Source organism: Malaya genurostris, chromosome 1, assembly GCF_030247185.1.
Source record: "Malaya genurostris strain Urasoe2022 chromosome 1, Malgen_1.1, whole genome shotgun sequence".
Classification (NCBI taxonomy): Eukaryota; Metazoa; Arthropoda; class Insecta; order Diptera; family Culicidae; genus Malaya; species Malaya genurostris.
Genome location: NC_080570.1, coordinates 15,000,954 through 15,025,024, shown reverse-complemented (window position 1 = coordinate 15,025,024; position 24,071 = coordinate 15,000,954). Strand labels below are relative to the sequence as shown.

Below are 24,071 nucleotides of genomic sequence, written 5' to 3'. Positions count from 1 at the left end.
TAATACAATTAAACTAATGTCACGGATACCAAAAACATACTTTTTGATAATAATTTGAAGAAGAAAAACAATTTTTTTTTTTTTAACAATATGAGATAACTTGGCAACTTTGCAAAACCAAATAAGATGAAAACAAAGCGCAATCAAGTGAACTAAGTGAAAAACTTTCATCTCATATTTTAAAAGACTTTTATTGTTTGTCGGGTAGTTTTTGAAGTTTTAAATCGTTAATTAAACAAGTGGCAAGTGATCATTACTAATTATGAAGTCATCCAGCATTCAATGGTAGTGTAATTGTGCGAAAAAGTGATCATGTTTTGAGACGAATCGATTAGTAAATAATCAGAAACATGACGAACTGTAAATCTTGAGACGAAAATGTGTCCTAAATTGAAAAGTGAGTTTATTTTTAATGAAAAAAACGATAAACGAAAAATTTGAAACCATTTCTTTCAATGGGAAAGTGTGACAATAGCTTTTATAATCATTTTAAAACATTTCAATGTTTGGTTCAGGTAGGTTGTAAAATATTATTCATGTTCAAAGTAATGAGGTGAAGGGATGAGATGGAAATAGGAGCTCAGATGAAATAGGGAGCCGTTACCCTAGTTAAATTTGCGATACAGTTTTGATAGGCGAGTGGCAGGTCGTGTCGTCGATTACGCTTTTTAGACCTATCGTCTTCACTTTCAAGAGTTATAAAGTAGTTAAATAACTTTGCTCATGAATGTTATGAATAGAGCTGAAAAAACGAAACGTATAGTCTGTGAAGGCAATGTTTGGCAGATCACTTCTGATATATAGAATATATAGAACAAAATTAAAATGTAATGAACGGTGTATTACAAGTTACTTCGATTGCGATATTTTTTTCATTGCGGTCATGATATTGAATTTAAATTAACTGCACATTTTCATTTCTCTCAGGGAAAGTGAGAATGAAAAAAAAATTGTCATTTTTATAAACTGTCTATGAATTAAAAGTTCATATTTATTTTCTAAAAAGTAGTTGAATTTCACTCAACAGTGCCATTTTTGTCGAATACACTCTTTACCCGGCCGAAATCGGTTAGCGCAGACTGCCTCCAATTCAAAACTACTAATTCTCAACCGTCTGTTTTTTTTCATTTTGTTTTCTCTCTCGCTCTGACGTGGAACAGAAATTCCGGAAACGCCTCGAAACTGTGAGCTGCACAACGATACCGTCCCGGAAGTGGTTTGCCAGGCCGGTAACGATGGCGGTCTGGTGCAGAGCTTTCTGCTGGAGGTCATCGGAGGGGCCATCCCGGCAATGTTTAATCTGGACTACACCCGCAGCCCACCGACGGAGATTGACAACGAAATTTCCACCATGAACGATCAGGTAAGTTTGTGCGTGAGTTCCGACCGATGCGCCTTCCCATGCGGTCCTGTTCCTATTTTTGTTTGTTTTGCTTCCGTATTCAGTGCTACTAAAATGACCGGTAATTGTTCGTAGTCCACTGATTTAACAATGACATTTCGAGTGCTTGTTCGCGTGGAATGTGTTTACATGCATTCGCCTACTGAGATTAACCCGGTTTCGATTAAAGCAACAACAGGTCGATGTAAATTTTGTTTTGTTCTCGTTTTTTTCTCTCCCTCTCTCTCTATCGGTTGTTGCTGGTCGCGTCTCTTCCGCATGCTAACCGGATAACAATTATGCGTAATAGCAATCAAATTACCATACGAAGCGGATTGTTTCCCCAGCCAGCTGGTGGTGGCTCATCAAATTGGTCGCAGAAATATTCGAATACTTGTTCGGGACGTTTTTGTTTTTTTTGCTCTCCTACCACAAATGACCAGTAGTCCAGTCCAGTGGTGGGTCCATTTTTTCCCGCATCAGCTTGGCTACACCCCAAAACATCGCGCGCCATCTGTCGGCAGCGAATAACAGTGCGAGAGCCACTTTGTCATGCCGTTGCGACATCGCGGTGTGTTGCTTGCTTCAGAAATGCACACTCTTGCTTATGTGGAACATGCAAATAAACGGCGAGGATGGAGAGGATGCTTCATCAAAAACCCCCCAGCCACTCGACCGGAAGTCAAGGGACGGTGGGTGAGAGATTGTTCACAGAGTACTGATGATGTAGACACCCACGGTTTGAATCGGTTAGCAATCGGGACTGGGGTAAGGAAAGAATTCTGGCTTCAACAGTCGGCACCCTCTAATCGCTGTGTTGGTTTCCCCTGTTCCGTTTGTCGGCACGGCTTTCCGTTATCCGACCGCAGATGGGAATATGGCACATACAGGCGTATTAACAGTGTACTTCATTTCAAATTGTGGGGTGTCTTTTACAGAGACAATCTGCACCGGGGAACCACGACAGCAGGAGATTACGCTTGGGGATGTTTGGTTACAGAGAGTGTTGCCAAAATGCGTGGATTTTTTTCGAGATATCGAACCAACAAGGAAAGCGAAAACAATAAGCAAAGTCAGGGCACCTTTTGCGCTTTAAAATGTCGAGTTTAGTACCAGAAAGTCTACATCTTTCTCCATAAGCAAAGACACATCGATTGCGAGGCTGCCATCTACGTCACAACAATGGAACTACTCCCGTCATTCTTCAACTGGCAATTCAGTCAATGACGAATATGAGGTTCCGTTCCTCAAGCCTAAACGCAGAAAACCAACTTGTTCTTCTGTTGGACGTTTGCCGTGTGAGTAGTTTCGCTTCAAACAAGATCGATTGCGTCATCCTGCTGCTGGTCGTTTGCATTGAAGAAAAAAAGGTGGGTGGGTAATGTCTTAAGACATTGCCGGATGACGTAAATACACATAAAATGAATAGTTTAGCTTTATTGATGTGGAGGTATCTGAGTTCTGGAACTAAATTTCGAAGCTAAATTCTGGACCTGAACTCAATATTGATGCCTGTTTTTGGAACTGAACTAGGGTACTGGATTGTTGAACCAATCATTGAACATGTGTTTGGAACCCATTTCGAGAACAGAATTCCGCTTCGACACCGAAATGTGAACCTGAATCCTAACACTGAACTCTGGAGCTGGATTTTGGTATGCTACTGAATTTTAATTACAGAATTCCGGCTTAGTATTCAGTTTCAAAATTCTGATCCAGAATTTAGCTCCGAAAATCAGTTCTAGAGTCCAGATCCGAAATTTAGTTCAAAAATCTTTAGAATCGGAATTCTGTTACCATAGCTAAATTTGGAATCTGAATTCTGGTCCTGAATTTCGGTATGAAGCTCCAGAACTTCAGGCTCAGAACTCAGTTTATGAATTCTAAACCTGAATGCTGAATCTGAATTTCCGACATGAATTTCGCAACTGAGCTCTGGTCTGAACCTCGATTTCAGTTTCAAAATTCAGTTCGAAAGCCAAGAATTCATTTTCAAAATTTTGTTCCAGGCCCAGAAGCAAGATCCAGATCTCATTTCATGCTTTCGATTTAAAAACTCAAGCTTAGAGTCAAGCTAAAATTCAGTATCAGCTTAGAATTCAGGTACTCCATTATGGCCATGGATTCTGGACGACGAACTAAATTTGAGATCTGGATTCTGGAAATGAAAAAATAAATCTGGTAATGAATTTCAGAACAGGATTCTAGAATTAGATTATAGCCTTGAGTTCTGGTCTGAACCGAATTATTCAAATACAAAGGCTAAAAAGCATAGAGAATCAAATTTTCATTTACTTATCAAACATTTTATGAAATTTAAATTTCAAGTTCTTAGTGGTTATCTCGTTGTACTGAAAATTCTTCCACAAATTACTGATCATATCTCTGAGAACGTGAAGGAAAAAACATTTTGATACGTTAAATACAACAAGGGATATTCACGATCAAAAACTTATCATTCTACCAGAGGGTAAATTTTGAAGAGGCGCCCCACAGTAAAATAAGACGTATCCACGTCAAAATTCGACGAAAAGTGAACAACAATGAGAAGAACATCATGAAAAATCAGCCCTTCTAATGGTTCCAAATGTGATCAAAAGAACTATGAAGATTTTTTCTTCGCAAATCGGGGATATTTGATTAGCTTTGTGCACTTTTCGCTGTGCAAAATTCGCACCAAACGAGTGCGAATAAAGCTAGCATTTGACTGCTTCACGTTCGTGAAAAATGTTCCGAACAGTGTTTAGTATCGTAGTGAATTCCACAATTGGGTCCTTCTGAATGCCAGAAACGAATCCCGAACAGCATTTTAATAGTTTTTTCACTGAAATCTACCTTTTTCGTGCTCATCATCAGCATCGAATACTTGTTGAGGCATATGGTGATCAATACTCTGTTCAGAAGCAACATGCAAAAGATGGTTTAAACGGTTCAGAAAAAATGATTTTGATGTGAGACGCCTCAGAAGATGATACTTATAGTCAAACGCATTGTTGTCTATTGCACAACAAACAATTTCTGACCGTTCAAAAGCTCTGAAAAAAATCCAAAGGTGTGCAAAATGGGTGCCACATGAATTGAATGAACGACAGATGGAAAACCGAAGAAAACACTTGTGTAATTTTGCGTTTTGCCTCGAATTGTTACTGGCAATTGAAAAAGGATTTACTTTTAGGAACCTGAACGAAAGTTTGAAAATTATCTGTCTTAAAAAATCATAAGAAATAAATCGACTGGGATTTTTTTGATTTCAGAAATTCGAAAGGTTCCAGAGTCGACATTTTTCGAAAAAAAAAGTTGTTTCGAAATACCATCAAATCCCGGCGTTTTGGCATAAAAAGAAAATCGGTGGAATGTGTACTGTGGACTGTGGACTGTGGACTGTGGACTGTGGACTGAGACTGGAACTAGGACTGGAACTGGGAATGTGGACTGTGGACTGTTGTTTGTTGACTGTGGACTCTGGACTGTGTACTGAGACTGGAACTAGAACTAGAACTGGGAATGTGGACTGAGACTGGAACTAGAACTGGGACTGTGGACTGTGGACTGTTGTTTGGTGACTGTGGACTCTGGACTGGTACTGAGACTGGAACTAAAACTAGAACTGGGAATGTGGACTGTGGACTGAAACTGGAACTAGAACTGGGAATATGGACTGTGGACTGTGGACTCTGGACTGTGAACTGTAGACTGTGGACTGAGACTGGAACTAGAACTGTAACTGGGAATGTGAACTGTGAACTGTAGTTTTTTGACTGTGGATTGTGAATTGGGACTGAGACTGGAACTAGAATTGGAACTGGGAATGTGGACTGTTGTTTGTTGACTGTGAACTGTGGATTGGGACTGAGCCTGGAACTAGAATTGGAACTGGGATTGTAGACTGTGGACTGTTGTTTGTTGACTGTGGACTGTGGATTGGGACTGAGACTGGAACTAGAATTGGAACTGGGATTGTGGACTGTGGACTGTTGTTTGTTGACTGTGGACTGTGGATTGGGACTGAGACTGGAACTAGAACTGGGACTGTGGACTGTGGACTGAGACTGGAACTAGGACTGTAACTGGGAATGTAAACTTTGAACTGTAGTTTTTTGACTGTGGATTGTGAATTGGGATTGAGACTGGAACTAGAATTGGAACTGGGAATGTGGACTGTTATTTGTTGACTGTGGACTCTGAACTGGGACTGAGACTGGAACTAGAACTAGAACTGGGAATGTGGACTGTGGACTGTTGTTTGTTGACTGTGGACTGTGGATTGGGACTGAGACTGAAACTAGAATTGGAACTGGGATTGTGAACTGTGGACTGTTGTTTGTTGACTGTAGACTGAGACTGGAACTAGGACTGTAACTGGGAATGTGGACTGTGGACTGTTGTTTGTTGACTGTGGACTCTGGACAGGGACTAAAACTGGAACTAGAACTGTAACTGGGAATGTGAACTGTGAACTGTAGTTTTTTGACTGTGGATTGTGAATTGGGACTGAGACTGGAACTAGAATTGGAACTGGGAATGTAGACTGTTATTTGTTGACTGTGGACTCTGAACTGGGACTGAGACTGGAACTAGAACTAGAACTGGGAATGTGGACTGTGGACTGTTGTTTGTTGACTGTGGACTGTGGATTGGGACTGAGACTGAAACTAGAATTGGAACTGGGATTGTGAACTGTGGACTGTTGTTTGTTGACTGTAGACTGAGACTGGAACTAGGACTGTAACTGGGAATGTGGACTGTGGACTGTTGTTTGTTGACTGTGGACTCTGGACTGGGACTGAGACTGGAACTAGGACTGTAACTGGGAATGTGAACTGTGAACTGTAATTATTTGACTGTGGATTGTGAATTGGGACTGAGACTGGAACTAGAATTGGAACTGGGAATGTAGACTGTTATATGTTGACTGTGGACTCTGAACTGGGACTGAGACTGGAACTAGAACTAGAACTGGGAATGTGGACTGTGGACTGTTGTTTGTTGACTGTGGACTGTGGATTGGGACTGAGACTGAAACTAGAATTGGAACTGGGATTGTGAACTGTGGACTGTTGTTTGTTGACTGTAGACTGAGACTGGAACTAGGACTGTAACTGGGAATGTGGACTGTGGACTGTTGTTTGTTGACTGTGGACTCTGGACTGGGACTGAGACTGGAACTAGGACTGTAACTGGGAATGTGAACTGTGAACTGTAGTTTTTTGACTGTGGATTGTGAATTGGGACTGAGACTGGAACTAGAATTGGAACTGGGAATGTAGACTGTTATTTGTTGACTGTGGACTCTGAACTGGGACTGAGTCTGGAACTAGAACTAGAACTGGGACTGTGGACTGAGACTGGAACTAGGACTGTAACTGGGAATGTGAACTGTGAACTGTAATTATTTGACTGTGGATTGTGAATTGGGACTGAGACTGGAACTAGAATTGGAACTGGGAATGTAGACTGTTATTTGTTGACTGTGGACTCTGAACTGGGACTGAGTCTGGAACTAGAATTGGAACTGGGATTGTGGACTGTGGACTGTTGTTTGTTGACTGTGAACTGTGGATTGGGACTGAGACTGGAACTAGAATTGGAACTGGGATTGTGGACTGTGGACTGTTGTTTGTTGATTGTGGATTGTGAATTGGGACTGAGACTGGAACTAGAATTGGAACTGTGAATGCGGACTGTTATTTGTTGACTGTGGACTCTGAACTGGGACTGAGACTGGAACTAGAACTAGAACTAGAACTGGGAATGTGGACTGTGGACTGTGGACTGTGGACTGTTGTTTGTTGACTGTGGACTGTGGATTGGGACTGAGACTGAAACTAGAATTGGAACTGGGATTGTGAACTGTGGACTGTTGTTTGTTGACTGTGGACTGTGGGCTGAAACTGGAACTGGGAATGTGGGCTGTGGACTGTTGTTTGTTGACTGTGGACTGAGACTGGAACTAGAACTAGAACTGGGAATGTGGACTGTGAACTGTGGACTGTGGACTGAGACTGGAACTAGGACTGTAACTGGGAATGTGGACTGTGGACTGTTATTTGTTGACTGTGGACTCTGAACTGGGACTGAGCCTGGAACTAGAACTTGAACTGGGAATGTGGACTGTGGACTGTTGTTTGTTGACTGTGGACTGTGGGCTGAAACTGGAACTGGGAATGTGGGCTGTGGACTGTTGTTTCTTGACTGTGGACTGAGACTGGAACTAGAACTAGAACTGGGAATGTGGACTGTGAACTGTGGACTGTGGACTGAGACTGGAACTAGGACTGTAACTGGGAATGTGGACTGTGGACTGTTATTTGTTGACTGTGGACTCTGAACTGGGACTGAGCCTGGAACTAGAACTTGAACTGGGAATGTGGACTGTGGACTGTTGTTTGTTGACTGTGGACTGTGGACTGGGACTGGGAGCTTTGATGTATGAAATGTACGACCCTCTTGCTTGAACATTTGGGAATCCATAGTTTTGTTTGTCACGAAAACCAAGGTTTTTTGACCGAATCTGCAATTACCTTGCTAGATCATAAGTATTCTTGCCAATTTATAGACATGAAAGTTGTACATTATGCCTCATTTCGAGCAAATGGATTTTTAGAAATTTCGTTCAGGAAGGTGCCTTTGCTTTTTGGTCCGAAAAAAGCGAAATCGTTCTTGCAGACGAATTCGTCTAATGGTGCTTTGACTGGTATTGTATTTCTCTCTCTAATTGCCCTAATCGCTTTTAATACCTTCAAATGTAGCTTATAATTCTTAGTTCCATTACGACGATGGCTATGGTAATCCGCCCGATTGATAGTAATTAATAGAATTGATAATTTCAAGACATCAAAAGATTTTAGATCTGACAGCGCAATAGTAAAGTAAACAGTGTGCCCAGATAATAAATTATTGGAATGCGTTACTCTTTACGGCTGCCAGCGAAAATTACTTCCACTATTAAAATCATTCTTCTAAACTGTTGAGCAGATCAAATGATAAAAATAATTGAAATTCTGCAAACGGGTTTAGAGAAATCAATGAAGAAACGGACAGTTCAAAAGAAGTGCCTCATGAAACCCATCAGGTTGTCATTTCCCATCCATACAACACTGCAAGCCAGAAGAATACGCTGCGATCTGTTAGATTACAGTCACCGGAAGGCGAATGGCTGCTGACATTTGATGTGTGCCGCTGCACATCCCACATCGGTTTTCGTCCGCTGGTTGCTGGTAGCGCTCGATTCGTGTATATTTGCACTGCCTCGGTCAACATCAATAATATCATTTTATTTAACTCTGGCATCATTGTTGTGTGTGGTGGTGGTCGGTGGAAAAGTCATTCCCCCTGTCTTGCCGTTCCACGGCAAACTTTCAACCATCGAGTAAAGTGCTCTCCAAAACGTGAAAAACGGAAAACCCAAGTGCAATCCCTCCCCCCCGTCCGCAATCCGCCAGCTCCGGTTTATTCCGGTAGATTCCGGTGGCAGGGACGAGGAGGATCACAGAGTGAGCACCCTCAGCCAGCGAATCAGTGGTTGTGGAAATCTCACGAAGAGAAAACGTTTTAGAGCCCGGACCCAGCCTGCTACGTCGCCAATTTTTGTTTTCCATCGAGTCAAGCGCTCCACTCACCACACCAAGCACCATCCACACAAAAGCAATTAAAACTTAATCCTAGCCAGCCACGACATGTTACACTTATACGGTCCCATCCCAACCATGGCAGAAACCTGTTGTTTATTATTTTCCATTTTCCACAGGCCACATTAGCACCGTTATTTCGGATCCAGGAGCAACTACCGCAGTTCAAACTGCACAGTCTGGAACCGGGCCGGGACTACCAGCTGCTGGTCTATGCGGTGAATGCAAAGGGCAAAAGTGACCCCCCGTTCGTGATCGACAAAGTGCGCGTCGGATCGGCACTGATACCACCGTACGGTAAGTATTGGAAAAGGGAATCGGTTTTGGTGTGAAAACCGGACCGGACCGGACCGGACCCGGTAACTACTCTTTCGAAACCAGAAAGATATTTCAGGTGCACTTTTTCACGGTGAACAATGCCCGCTGGCGTGTTGGTTGGACCCCGTATCAGTGACATTACTCTGTTTGTGGTCGTTTCAGCTGAAATCAATTTCTACTAGCATTTGGGGAAAAATTTCGAAATCATCACCGTAGTTAAATATGATTGGAGGTCATGAAAGCAACTAGTGCTCGTTTACCCGATCGATTTATTGATAAATGAGGCAACAAAAAAAAACTGAATCCCCGATTGTAACATCGACCTGTTCCCAGGAAGAGAACTCGAAAGGCACTTCAAATTTCTACTCTGATAATAATTGAATGGCATACTTTTTCTACGAGTGCTTTCTCTCGGCCGTCGGGGGAAAAAAAACTCCGGAATGGTCCTGCATGTTTGCCTTCTGCCTTCAATCGATGAAGCGACTGCTCCAGCTTTTATTGTGACAAATGGAAGTTATGAAACCTGGTTCCTGGTGAACCCGGGTGAGTGAAGAAGGTAAATAAACGACGCCTGCATTTGGCCACAATCGAGAATCAACTGACCCGGATTCGCAATCTGTACGTTTGTCGGTTTGCTGTGCAAAGCCCTAAACATGACGGACCCAGAATAAAATTGGGACCGGAAATCAATAAACCATTTTTCAAACCAGGAAATGCTTGAATAAATTTGATCTGAGCAATACGCAATCCGGGGTTCACTTTGCCTAGTCTCTAATTCCAGAGGTAATCAACTCTCTCTCTCTTCGGCCACCAGCCGAAGTCCATTTGTCACAATCACAGAAGGAAGCCCGATTTGTGCTAATTCGAAGCTTTCGGATTCGGGTTCTGATTGACTCGGAAGTGCCAGTCATGACGGAGGGGGAGTCCAAGAAAAAGGGAAGCATGAAAGATTCCTTCTCCTGCCAACCTCCTGCCAGACTGACAGGCCAGGCAGAGGCAGGCAGCAATAATTAATTTGAATATTTCATTTCGTTGGAAGGAAAATTCAAATTTCGGTGATGTAACACCCGTAACGCGCTCTGTGCCCTGTCCTGATCGATGATGAAGGATCTTCACTGAAATGCAAATCCGGACTTTTTCTTTTTGCTCATCTTTTATCCCAGACACGGACATGACTCGTCCGAATTGATGCTTCATTCCAGAGTTTTTGGGGGTGCGAAGAAATCTCTCCCTCCCCCACTCCCCTCAGACCTTCTCCGATTATTGAACGGGACAAAAGAATCTTCCTTTTTTTCCTCGGTTGCTACGTGAATCAATGACTCGATCGATGTCGGTATAAAATGCTCATCAATCTTGCATTTCGTTGGCCAGTGCCCATCGGAACGAGAAAAGTACCAAAAAAAAAAGCATCACTTCACATCAATGATGCTATGAAAGCGGCTCCCGGAATCGGTCGGATGGAATAGAAAAATCAGCGCTGGATTTTTTTTGGCGAAGATAGACCACTTTCCAAACGCAATGAATTCGTCGAATGGTGGGTGAAAATAGTCAATCCGAGATAAAACTGAATTGTTTCGGTTCAAGAAAACTTTTATTTGAACTATTTTATATCGAAACAAAATAAAACTGGATTGCAAAACTACCCGTCCTTTGCCAAATTATCACAGGAAAAAAATTAGTCATCAGCTCTCGATGAACATTAGAAAAGATCCCAAGTGCAAATTACAGTTTCTATTTGTTTACTTACCCTTTCAATTATTACGGCATATTCCTGTATTTTCCAACAATTTCTTAACTACAGATCGGAAGTCGATGGGTTAAGTCGTAATTCTAGGTAAAGAGTTAGAGAGAGGGATTACCGATAAAACCGTAATAATCAGAAGAGAAAGTAAACAAAGAGAAACTCTCATTTGCACTTAGGACGTGTTTGTCTTCAGTTGGGTCAAAAATTTCATTGAAAAGTATCATCATGGGGACTTAATTTGCAATTTTCTGCTCTAAATATGTGCATGAAAAAAGATGTAAATTTACAAAACATTTTTAATTGTGTAGTAACAATCGGTTTACCCTGAAAACTTCATAAATATTGATGGAAAAAATTGAAAAAAAAATATCGACATCACTTGAAAACTTTAGCAAATTCCAAAAAAGCTTAGAAATATGTCTTACGTTTACTATAAAGATTTGTTTACGTATCGTAACTATACTTTGACATAAAGTGACATTTTCCAACTCATCCCACCCTACCCTAACAAAGTTCACTAAATTCACAAACGTTAAAAACATACAAAATTTGAAAAAGTTAAGATATATGAAAAACTTTCAAATTCGCAAACTTTCCGGGATGTGAAAAATTTGCCGACGTTATATAATTTCTTCGTAACATCTATAACTTACAAATCGCTTGTAACGCCTCATAGCTTCTATAACTTACACAAAAGTAACGCATGTAACGCCTCGTAACGTCTTTAACTTATAAAAAGTAACGCATGTAACGCCTCGTCACACTTAAAGCTTACAAAACAGTAACGCATGTAACGCTTCGTAACGCCTATAACTTACAAAAAAAGTAACGCATGTAACGCCAATTATTTACAAAAAAGCAATACATGTAGTACCTCGTAACGTCTATAATCTACACAAAAGGAACGGATGTAACGCCTCGTAACAATTAACTCAAAAAAGTAACGCATGTAACTATAACTTACAAAAAGAAGTAACGCATGTAAGTCCTATAATTCACAAAAAAGTGTAATTACCAAAAAGTAACGCATGTAACGACTTTAACTTACAAAAACGTGTAACGCCAATGACTTACAAAAAAGTAACGCATGTAACTACTATAATTCACAAAATAGTGTAATTACCAAAGAAGTAACGCATGTACCGCCTTTAACTTTCCAAAAAGTAACGCTTCGTAACGCCATAACTTATAAAAAGTAACGCATGTAACGCCTCGATACGCGTAAAACTAACAAAAATAACACAAGTAACGTCTTCTAACCCCCAAAACTTATAAAAGGTAACGCAAGTAACGCTTTTTAAACGCCAATAACATACAAAAAATAACGCAATGTAACGCCCATAACGTATAAACAGTAACATTTCGTAACGCCATAACTTACAAAAATATAACGCATGTAATGCCTCATAATATCTAATTTACAAAAAATGTAATGCATGTAATTTCTAATTCTTACAAAAATGTGATGAATGTAACGCCTCGTAACACCTATAATTTAAAAAAAAAAGGAAACGCATCGTAACACCTATAAATCACGAAAAAGTAACGCATGTAACGCCTTGTAACACCTACAATTTATAAAAAGTAACGCTTCGTAACACCTATAACTTACAAAAATATAACGCATGTAACGCCTCATAACATCTATAATTTACAAAAAAGTAACGCATGTAACGCTTATGTCTTACAAAAATGTAACGCATGTAACGCCTCGTAACGTCTACAACTCATAAAAAAATAATGACTCGTAACGTCAACATCTTACAAAAAAGTAACTTATGTAACGCCTATAACTTACAAAAAAGTAACGCATGTAACGCCTGACTCACAAAAAAGTAATGCATGTAACGCCTCGATACGCGATAACTCACAAAAAATAACGCAAGTAACGTCTCGTAACGTCAATAACTTACAAAAAAGTAACTTATGTAACGCCTCGTAACGCCTATAACTTATAAAAAAATAACGCATGTCACACCTAAAACTATGTTTGAAATTCAGATACAGAATTTCGGTTCAGAATCGATCCGGAATTCAAAAGCAAGTCCAGGATTCTGGTCCAGACTCAGAATTCCGAATTCAGCTCCAGGTTCATTGTTTAGGTTCAGAAATAAAATACAGATTGAGAATTCAGGCTAAAAATCCTGCTTCGGAATCCAGAAGCAGAATCCAAGTTCAAAATTCAGTTTCAAGTCCAAAATTCAAGGCCCAAAATCTAGAGTTCCCAGTTCCGAGCGTAAGTTTAGAATTCAGTTTGTCCAAATTTTTCGGTTCAGATTTCAAGTTCGGAATTCAGGTCCAAAATCCAGATCCAGAGTTCAGGTTCAGATCTCGGTTCAGATCTCGGTTCAGAATGTCGGGCCGGAATTCAGAAACAGAATCCATGTCCAGGCTCCTAATTTGGTTTCAAGATCAAAATTCAGGTTTAAAATACTGGTCCTGAGTTCTCGGTTTCGAATTTAGGTTTAGAATTCCATTGAGAAGTTCTAGTCACAAATTTTCCGATTTTAGAACTCAAGTTAGGAATTCAGGTTAAGAATTGAATCAAGATCAGGCTAAAAATCCTGGTTCAGAACCCAGAAGCAGAATCCAAGTTCAGGTTCAAAATTTAGTTTCAAGTTCAAAATTCAGGTCCACAATCTAGAGTTCCCGGGTCCGAACGTAAGGTTAGAATTCAGGTCCAGGTATAGAGCTCAGATCCCAAATCTAGGTCCGATCCAGGGATTCAGGTTCAGAGTCCAGGTCTTGAACCCAGGTCCAAAATTTAGTTTCAAGGCCAGAATCCCGGTTAAGAATCCAATTCTAGAATCCAAAATGCAGGGCTTGAATTCAGGCCCGAAATCAGGTCCAGAATGCAGGTTCAAGTTCAAAATTCAGTTTAAAGACCAGAATTCAGGTCCAGGTCCAGAGTTCTTGGTTTTGATTTAAAGTTTAGAATTCAAGTCCAGGTGCCGAATTCCCGATTCAGAACTCAAGTTTAGAGTTCAGGCCGAGAATCCTGTTCAAGAGCCCCCGGCTAAAAACACAAGTTCATAATTCAGTTTCAAGTCCACAATTTTGGCTCAGGTTCAGAATTCAGCTTCAGGCTTCTAATTAAGGTTCAGAAGTCAGGCTTCTGGTCCAGAATACAGAAGCGCAGAATCCGATTTAACATCCATTTTCAAGTTCAGAATTCAGGTTTGGAATTCAGATCTAGAATCCAGATCCAGAATTCCCGGTTACGAACATAAGTTTAAAATTCAGTTAAAAATTCTGGTCCTAAATTTCCAGTTCAGAACTCATGTTCAGAACTCAGGTCCTGGTGCAGAATCCGCGGTGCAGATTTCTCGGTGCAGAACCCAGATTCAGAGTTTAAGTTTAGAATCTCCAAAATCAAGGTCCAAAATACAGATTCCGAGTTCATCAGTTTCGAATATAATTTTTGAATTCAGTTCGAGAATTCAGGTCCAGATTTCCCGGTTCCGAAAATTCAGTTTAAAAATCTAGGTTCAGAATTTCCGGTTCAGAACTCAAGTTCAGAACTCAGGATAAGAACTCAGACCTAGAATCCAGACCAAGAATTAAGGTTCAAGAACAGAATTCCCGGTTCCGAACTTAAGTTTAGAATTCCGATCCTGGTGCAGTATCCACATCAGGAATTCCCGATTCAGAACTAAAATTTACGGTTTAGGCCAAGAATCCTGTTCTAGAACTCCCGGCTAAAAACTCAAGTTCATTATTCAGCTTCAGGTTCAGAATGCCTATCCAGAATCTAGAAGCAAAATTCGGCTCCAAGTTTATAATTCAGTTTCAAGGCCACAATTTTGATTCAGGCTCAGGATTCAGCTCCAGGTTCCTAATTAAGATTCAGTAGCCGAGTTTCTGGTCCAGAATACAGAAGCGCAGAATACAAGTTTAGATTTAAAATTCAGGTTTAGAATTCAGATTTAGAATCCAGATCCAGAATTCCCGATTACGAACTTAAGTTTAAAATTCAGGTAAAAGTCCAGGTTCAGAATTTCCAGTTCAGAACTCAAGTTCAGAATTCAGGATAAGAACTCAGGTTTAGTATTCAGATCTAGAACTAAGGTTCAAGACCAGAATTCCCGGTTCCGAACTTAAGTTTAGAATTCAGGACCTGGTGCAGAATACGCGGTGCAGATTTCTCGGTGCAGAACACAGATCCAGAGTTCAGGTTTAGAATCTCTAAAATCAATGTCCCAAAAACACAGATTCTGAGTTCGTAAGTTTCGAATATAATTTTAGAATTCAGTTCGAGAATCCAGGTACAGATTTCCCGGTTCCGAACTTAAGTTTAAAATTCAGTTAAAAAATCTAGGGTCTAAATTTCAGGTTCAGAACTCAAGTACAGAACTCAGGATAAGAACTCAGGTCTAGAATTCAGACCTAATGCAGAATTCGCGGTGCAGATTTCTCGGTGCAGAACACAGATCCAGAGTTTAGGTTTAGAATCTCTAAAATCAATGTCCCAAAAACACAGATTCTGAGTTCGTAAGTTTCGAATATAATTTCAGAATTCAGTTCAAGAATCCAGGTACAGATTTCCCGGTTCCGAACTTAAGTTTAAAATTCAGTTAAAAAAATCTAGGGTCTGAATTTCCGGTTCAGATCTCAGGATAAGAACTCAGGTCTAGAATTCAGAACTAGAACTAAGGTTCAAGACCAGAATTCCCAATTCCGAACTTAAATTTAGAATTAAAGTTGGTTCAGAATCCGCGGTGCAGTTTTCTCGGTATAGAGCACAGGTCCAGAGTTTAGGTTTTGAATCTCCAAAATCAAGGTCCCAAAAACACAGATTCTGAGTTCGTAAGTTTCGAATATAATTTTAGAATTCAGTTCAAAAATGCAGGTCCAGATTTCCCGGTTCAGAATCAAAGTAAAATAAAGAATTATGGTCTAGAATCCAGACCCAGAATTCAGATCAAGGTTTAGAGTATTCAGGGTCAGGTCCAGAATCTAGGTCCAGATCTTGAATCGAAATCAAGCTGCAATCAACACTTGTATTCTGAACCTTAAGCTAAACATTAGATTAAGGTTCAGAATACAAGTGTATAATTCCGAAATCCAAGCTCTGATCCCGCCATTTCGCTCCAAGGAAACGGGTTACTAATCAGTCTAGACACACTGCAACAGGCAACGGGAACTATCTCGCGTTTTATTGGTGTATTCAATACGATTCTGTTGTTTGTTGTTACAGAGATAATCTAATCGTAGAATGCTGAACAATTTGTTCAGTTTGTTCAGTTCAAAAAAGAGGTGCAGTTTTTAGTATTAGAATTACAAATGTCTGGATGAAGTTTCCCATTACCTCAGTGTTGCTCGAAACGTCGAAGAAAGTAGTCGTTTATCAAGAACAGCGACGAAGAATCAGCAAACGATGAATGCGGTAGGTGAATGGTGAAGAAACTGAACAGGGTAGTCAGCTAGAACATCTGCTATTTTCACTTTACATTAACGATAGTAAATTTTCTGCGGGGGCTCGAGTCTATTGTAAATAAAAGGAGGAGAGCCAATTAAGGTTGGAGTATAAGTTTTTTGCCCAATTTCTCGCCAAAACATTCCCACAATCCACCGCTTCAAAGATGGATGGATAGTTTTGTGCTGAATAATGAATCGATCGGCCCTCGAGACGAACATAAACGAATGCCATTTTCGGATAGGTAAGAATGATTTCGTTTTGCGTTGTCGAGAAAACGCCACCATCTCCGGTTTGGCCATTCCGAAGAATAGGAATCGGTGTGAGTGGAAGGCTCGGCGAACCGTGAATTCTAACCGCAACCCCCCGAGAAAGAGCCTTTAGCTAGCGATACACGAGAGAGTAAAAAAAAAGTAGCACGTGGCATCCGAAATAAGCCTTGATTTGTTCGGAATTCGGTCAATCGTAGCCAATTCGTTCGTTATCCCAAAGAAAGAAAGCCAGGAAAAAAACCAGTGTGTTGTTCAATTTTAGAAAGCAGATTTTCCAAATGCCGGATCGCTTTCGTGGCGGCGGCTTTCGGCTAAAATCTTACGGCACGGCGGACCACTTTGATTGATGGAAACGCACGGATCCGTGATGACCGATGAATTCATTATTCATTTGATTGAAAATTTGATTTCTCGATGATTTGTTGAATGGGCCTTGATGGATTTTGCCGATTTGTCCAATTTTTGCTCTGATTCACGCTGTTTTCTGTCTAGCAAACTGAAAATAATTTTCTCCCGTCATTTCATTGTTCCGTTCCAGTGGACGAAACCATCATTTCGGAGGATCCAACGCCAGCGGAAACGTCCAACGCCGACAAACAGAAGCAACACTCGCAGATGGTGATCTTCGCGGCGGTTGCTGCGGCCGCCGGTGTCATCATAACTTCGATCATCGTCGCCGGATTCGTGGCGATATGCAGGCTCAAACGACCGAAACCACCGGAACCGCAGGAAGTGCGAAAACGGATGCGGTAAGTTGTTGTCTAGCGTGACACCGTCGTAATCGTGTCATCATTTCAGACCTTCTCGAATCGACTGACCGACCGACCGACCGGTGCGGGAATGCAGTTCCTAGAATTAAACAACCAGCTCCACGGTCGTCATTCCAGCGAAATCATTCCAGCGTGGCTAAATATTTCATTAGTATTGTGTGACTTCTCCCGGAGCCGGAGTACAAAACCACTGTCCATTTTACGGTCAGATTTTACGGTGTACTGCAAACTACAATATTCTTGTCTGCTGATGCTTACGGGAACTCAAAATATCACCCTGATTGAGTCAAGAAACAGAGCGAAAAATGTTGATCCGGGGCGTCCTGCTTTGGACGAACCCCCAAAATTTGGCTTAATTTTCTCGTTTTATGCGAGATTCATCATAAGCGCACAGTAAAAAGAGAAACCGGAGGTTGGTCGTCGGGCTAACGAGAAAAGGCGGACACAGTACCGACCCCTCCATCCATCCATTCATCCATTGGCCAGGGCTGATAATGAAGCTACAAACGAAACGGTCCGACAAGCAAAGATCTCGTCCCCACTACTACGGTCAGCAAATATCGTAAAGTGGCTAATAAATGAGACGACTGAGACTACTCCAGTGACTGACGGTGGAACGTTACCGTTTTAATGGAGATTTTTTTCATCACCGCAACCAACTCCGAGAAGATTGATTTCACTTACGGAACAACATTCGAAGAACGGACGCATCTCGTAGGATGGACAACTCATCAAACTGTCTCGGTTTTGTTGTTGTTTAGCCGTTAAATGTTGGCACTTCACAAGAAACAGCTTTCAACTTTTGCTGAGCCTGCTTTTGTCCGTATAATGACCGTATAAATTTATTTACCAGTGACGGTTCTCCTTCGGACCTGTTCGATTCTCCGGCATTCCTGGCATTGTCGTCCAGCCATGCTGTGTGGTAAACAACAATGATTCTCCCATAATCAGTTACTTGGCAAGCAAATTGGTTTGCATTGTCTTCGGCGTGTGTGTGTTATCGACAGAGAAGCATCCGGTGGCCTCAGGTAGTAGGCTTCGGTTCAATCGAACTGGAATTATAATGATGATAAATTATTGCCAGCTTCGAAGCTCCTGTTGGACTTTATGATTTGTTTGTTTTGCAACAGAATATTTATTGCAATCGCCAGATCTAATCAAGATGATGTATCGTAAGGTATGAAACAAAGTGGAAGAAACAGCTGAAATCAAACTAACGAGAATGTCAAAATTTATTAAACATGGCGCTCTAAACTCGAGCTCTTTTCTTTGTGCACTGAAATTACGTGTTTTTACACTCAAATATCATCCGTCTTTTTCGTTTGTTCTCCCTGTCACGTTTGGCTCTGTGTGGTTTATGCTTATGGCAGTTGAAAACAAATTGCTATCTCAGGTACTTCAACTTCGAAGCGGGTTTATTGAGGAAGTTATTAACAGGTTTGCTCGATGTGCAGAGGACCGAATTCTTCCATTGTATCTTGTATACCCATCCAGAAGTATATCGTTATTTCATTGTATTAGAAAACACCAGCGAATATCCATCACTCAATGTTTAGTTTTTTACTTTCAACGAACTGTTACATCTGATATCATATCACATAAGCAGTAAATTTTGTCACGAAACTGCTCTTATAACTGATTTTCTCGCCACAAATTGTTTATATTTTTTTTTTAGTTTTGCAATGACTGAGTGGAAACATATATTGAAACAGTAAAATGTGTGATAAGCTCACAGAAACAAAGATTTCGATTTTGGGAAAAAGATACGCTCAGAGACAGGATTAGAACCTGCGCACAGTGACTGATGTATTTGCAAATTTTTGGCATTTTTTTTTTGTAAATTTATTGTTAATTTTTATGATTTTGTTTTGTCAACTTTGTGACAATTCTTCGTCAACCTTCTTTAAACTTTTTTATCATGACTTAGTTGTTTACTTTAATTTTTTGTCGATTAATTGTCAAGGTTTTTTTTTTTATAATTATTTAGTTAATTTTTTGTCAATTTATTGGCAATTTCTTGTCAAAGTAATCTCATAGTTTTGTAATTTTTTTTTTGTAATATATTTATCTTTTCTTTGTTACTTTTTTGGAGTTTCTTTGTTGTCATATTTTGACAATTCTTTGTCATTTTTTTGGTAAATTTCTTATTACATTTTTGTCATATTTTCGTCAATTTGTATGCACTTTGTCCAATTTTTTCATTTTATGCATTTTTTGATAACTTTTTTAAATTTTTGGTACGGACCTATATGACAAAGTTTAAAAGTTAAGGACAAATTAAAAAAAAAATTGGTAAATTTCTTGTTAGATTTTTTGTTAAATTTTTGTTGTCAATTTTATGAGAATTTGCCATTTTTGTTGATTTTTCTGTCAACGTCATTTTTGTTATGAAGTTATTGTTTTTTTTTCTTTTTTACTAGTTCATTTTTTGTCAATATCTTGTCAAATTCGTTATAAATTTGTTGTTAGGTTTTTTTAAATTTTTGTTTTATTAATTTTATCAACTGTATCGATTTTATTATTTTATCAATTTTGTGTCAATTTTTTGTCAATTTGTTGTTAGTTTTTTGCTATTGTTTGTTTTTTTTCACTTTCGTATCATTTGTGTCAATTTTATCAATTTAGTCAATTTTGTGTCCAATTTTTTGTCGATTTTTGTCAATTTTTTGTCGATTTAATAATTTTAGTTGGTTTGACGTAAAACCGCCATAACTAAGTTCAATTTTTGAAATGACTGAGCGGAAGCATATACTGGAGAAGCCAAATGAATGAAAAACTAACAGTAAAGATGATTGATTGGGAAAAATGAGCGTATCTTTTTCCAATAAATAATCTTTTCTGTCAGTTTTTCATTCATTTGGTTTCTCCAATATATGTTTCCACTCAGTCAAAACTCAGTCAAAAACTAATTTTTTGTCGATTTTTGGTCAATTTGTTGTCGATTTTTTATTTATTTTTGTTATATTTTTTAAATTTTGTGTTATTTTTGATAATTTTATTAATTTTATTTATATTATTATTTTGTTTATCAATTTTTAGTCACTATTTTGTCATTTTTTATCAATATATTGTCAATTTGTTGTCAGTTTTTTGTTATATTTTTCAATTTTTGTCAATCTAGTCAATTTAATCCATTTTATCGATTTTATCTATTTTGTGTCAATATTTTGTCGATATTTTTTATCCATTTGTTGACAGTTTTTTGTTAATTGGTTCCAATTTTACATCATTTTTATCAATTTTATCGATTTTAATCAATTATACTAATATTATTAATTTTGTGTCAACCTCTTATCGTTTTGTTGTCAGTTTTTCGTTATTTGTTTCAATTTTTTTGTCAATTTAATCAATTTTATCGATTTTATCAATTTGATTCATTTTATCAATTTTGTGTTAATATTTTGTCAAATTTTTTTCAATTTTTTGTCAATTTTTGGTAAATTTATTGTGATATTTTTGTCAATTTGTTTTCAGTTTTTTGTTGCTAATTTATTTTTACGATTTTTTTGTCATTTCTGACAATTTTATCGATTTTTAAATTATATTAATATTATCATTTCTTTGCCAATTTTTTGTCAATTTCGTGAACTTAATCAACTTTATCGATATTACAAATTTTATCAATTTTTTATTATTTTTGTTATTTTTTTATCAATTTTATTAATATTACCATTTTTTATCAATTTTTTGTCAATAGTTTGTCATATTTTGTTAATTGTCAATTTGCTGTCCGATTTTTGTTTTTTTTTAAATTTTTTGTCAATTGCCTTAATTTAATAAATTTCATCCATTGTATCAATTATATCAATTTTGTGTCCAATTTTTATCAATTTTTTGTCAATATTTTGTCAATTTTGTATCAATTTGTTATCAGTTTTTTGTTTTTTTTATGTCAATTCTGTCAATATTATTCGTTTAATCAGTTTTATCGAATTATATCAATTTTGTGTCGTTTTTTCGTAATATTTTTGTCAATTTGTTGCAAGTTTTTTGTTATTTTTTCAATTTTTTTGTCAATTTTGTCAATATTATTAATTAAATCAATTTTATAAATTATAACAATTTTGTGTCAATTTTTTATAATTTTTTTTTGTAACATTTTGGTCAATTTGTTGCAAGTTTTTGATTTTTTATTAGTTTTATCAATTTTTTGTCAATTTTTGGTTATTGTGATATTTTTGTCAATTTGTTTTCAGTTTATTTTTTATTTGTTGCTAATTTATTTTTTCAACTTTTTTTTCATTTTTGACAATTTTATCAATTTTATCGATTTTTAAATTATATTAATATTATCATTTCTTTACCAATTTTTTGTCAATTTCGTGAAGTTAATCAACTTGATCGATTTTATAAATTTTATCAATTTTTTATTATTTTTGTTATTTTTTTATCAATTTAATTAATATTACCATTTTTTATCAATTTTTTGTCAATAGTTTGTCATTTTTTGTTAATTGTCAATTTGCTGTCAGTTTCATGTTTTTTTTTTTTAATTTTTTGTCAATTGTGTTAATTTAATAAATTTCATCCATTTTATTAATTTTATCAATTTTGTGTCCAATTTTTATCAATTTTTTGTCAATTTGTTATCAGTGTTTTGTTTTTTTTATGTCAATTCTGTCAATATTATTTGTTTAATTAGTTTTATCGAATTATATCAATTTTGTGTCAATACTTTGTCATTTTTTTCGTAATATTTTTGTCAATTTGTTGCAATTTTTGTGTTATTTTTTCAATTTTTTGTCAATTTCGACAATCTTATTAATTTAATCAATTTTACAAATTATAACAATTTTGTGCAAATTTTTTATCATATTTTTTGTAACATTTTTGTCAATTTGTTGCAAGTTTTTGATTTTTTTTTTCAATTTTATCAATATTATTAATTTTATCAATTTTGTGTTAAATTTTGGAAAAAATTTTATCAATTTTTTGTCGACTTTTGGTAAATTTGTTGTGATTTTTTTTTCAGTTTTTTTGTTATTTGTTGCTAATTTTTTTTTCATTTTTTTTGTCATTGACAATTTTATCAATTTTATCGATTTTAAATTATAATAATATTATCATTTCTTTTAACAATTTTTTGTTAATTTCGTGAATTTAATCAACTTTATCGATTTTATAAATTTTATCATTTTTTTTATTATTTTTGTTATTTTTTTTATCAATTTTTGGTCATATTTAACAGTTTTCTCAATTTTATCAATTTTCTAAATTTTATTAATATTACCATTTTTTTTTTCAATTTTTTGTCAAAAGTTTATCAATTTTTTGTTAATTTTTTATCAATCTGTTGTCAACTTGCTGTCAGTTTTTTGTTTTTTTTTTTCATTAAATTTTTTTGTCAACTTCGTTAATTTAATCAATTTTATCCATTTGATTAATTTTATCAATTTTTTGTCCAATTTTTATCAATTTTTTGCTAATTTTTTATCAATTTGTTATCAGTTTTTTGTTATTCTTCTTAATTTGTTGTCAATTTTGTCAATATTCTTTGTTTAATCAGTTTTATCGATTTTATCGATTTTGTATCAATTCTTTGTCATTTTTTTGTCAATTTTGTTAATATTATTATTTTAATCAATTTTAGAAATTTTATAAATTATAACAATTTTGTGTCAATTCTTTATCATATTTTTGTAATATTTTTGTCAATTTGTTTTAAGTTTTTTGTTATTCTTTTTATTTATTGTCAATTTAATAAATTTTATCGATTTTATCAATTTTATAAATTATATCAATTTTGTTTCAATTCTTTGTCATTTTTTTTGTAATATTTTTGTCAATTTGTTGCAAGATTTTTGTTTATTTTTTGTCAATTTAATCAATTTGATAGATTTTATCAAATTTATAAATTTTGTGTCAATTCTTTATCATTTTTTGTCAATTTTGTCAATATTATTAAATTAATTAGATTGATCGATTTTATCGATTTTATCAATTTTATAAATTATATCAATTTTTTGTCAATTCATTGTCATTTTTTTTGTAATATTTCTGTCAATTTGTTGCAAGATTTTTGTTTTTTTTTTATTTTTTGGCAATTTCGTCAATTTAATAAATTTGATCGATTTTATCAATTATATAAATTATATCAATTTTGCGTCAATTCTTTATCATTTTTTTTGTCAATTTTGTCAATATTATTCATTAAATCAATTATATAAATTATAACAATTTTGTGTCAATTTTTTGTCATTTTTTTGTTATATTTTTGTCAATTTGTTTCAAGTTTTTTGTTATTCTTTTTATTTATTGTCAATTTAATAAATTTTATCGATTTTATCAATTTTATAAATTATATGAATTTTGTTTCAATTCTTTGTCATTTTTTTGTGTAATATTTTTGTCAATTTGTTGCAAGATTTTTGTTTATTTTTTATTTTTTGTCAATTTAATCAATTTGATAGATTTTATCAATTTTATAAATTATATCAATTTTGTGTCAATTCTTTATCATTTTTTGTCAATTTTGTCAATATTTTTACTTTAATCAATTTTATTAATTAAAAAAATTATGTGTCAATTCAAGTTTGTTGTTA

General features: G+C 36.5%; 1 protein-coding gene across 5 annotated transcripts in view; it reads left to right on the top strand.

Moving 5' to 3' along the window:
- The window catches only part of LOC131433108 (hemicentin-1), a 406,910-nt gene that overhangs the window by 338,483 nt on the left and 44,356 nt on the right, over positions 1-24,071 (top strand). For all 5 annotated transcript variants that reach the window (XM_058599958.1, XM_058599949.1, XM_058599927.1 and 2 more), the window contains 3 exons: positions 1,161-1,363; positions 9,129-9,306; positions 17,298-17,508. In XM_058599958.1, the coding sequence (XP_058455941.1) occupies positions 1,161-1,363; positions 9,129-9,306; positions 17,298-17,508 (592 nt within the window). The remainder of the gene's footprint in view (positions 1-1,160; positions 1,364-9,128; positions 9,307-17,297; positions 17,509-24,071) is intronic.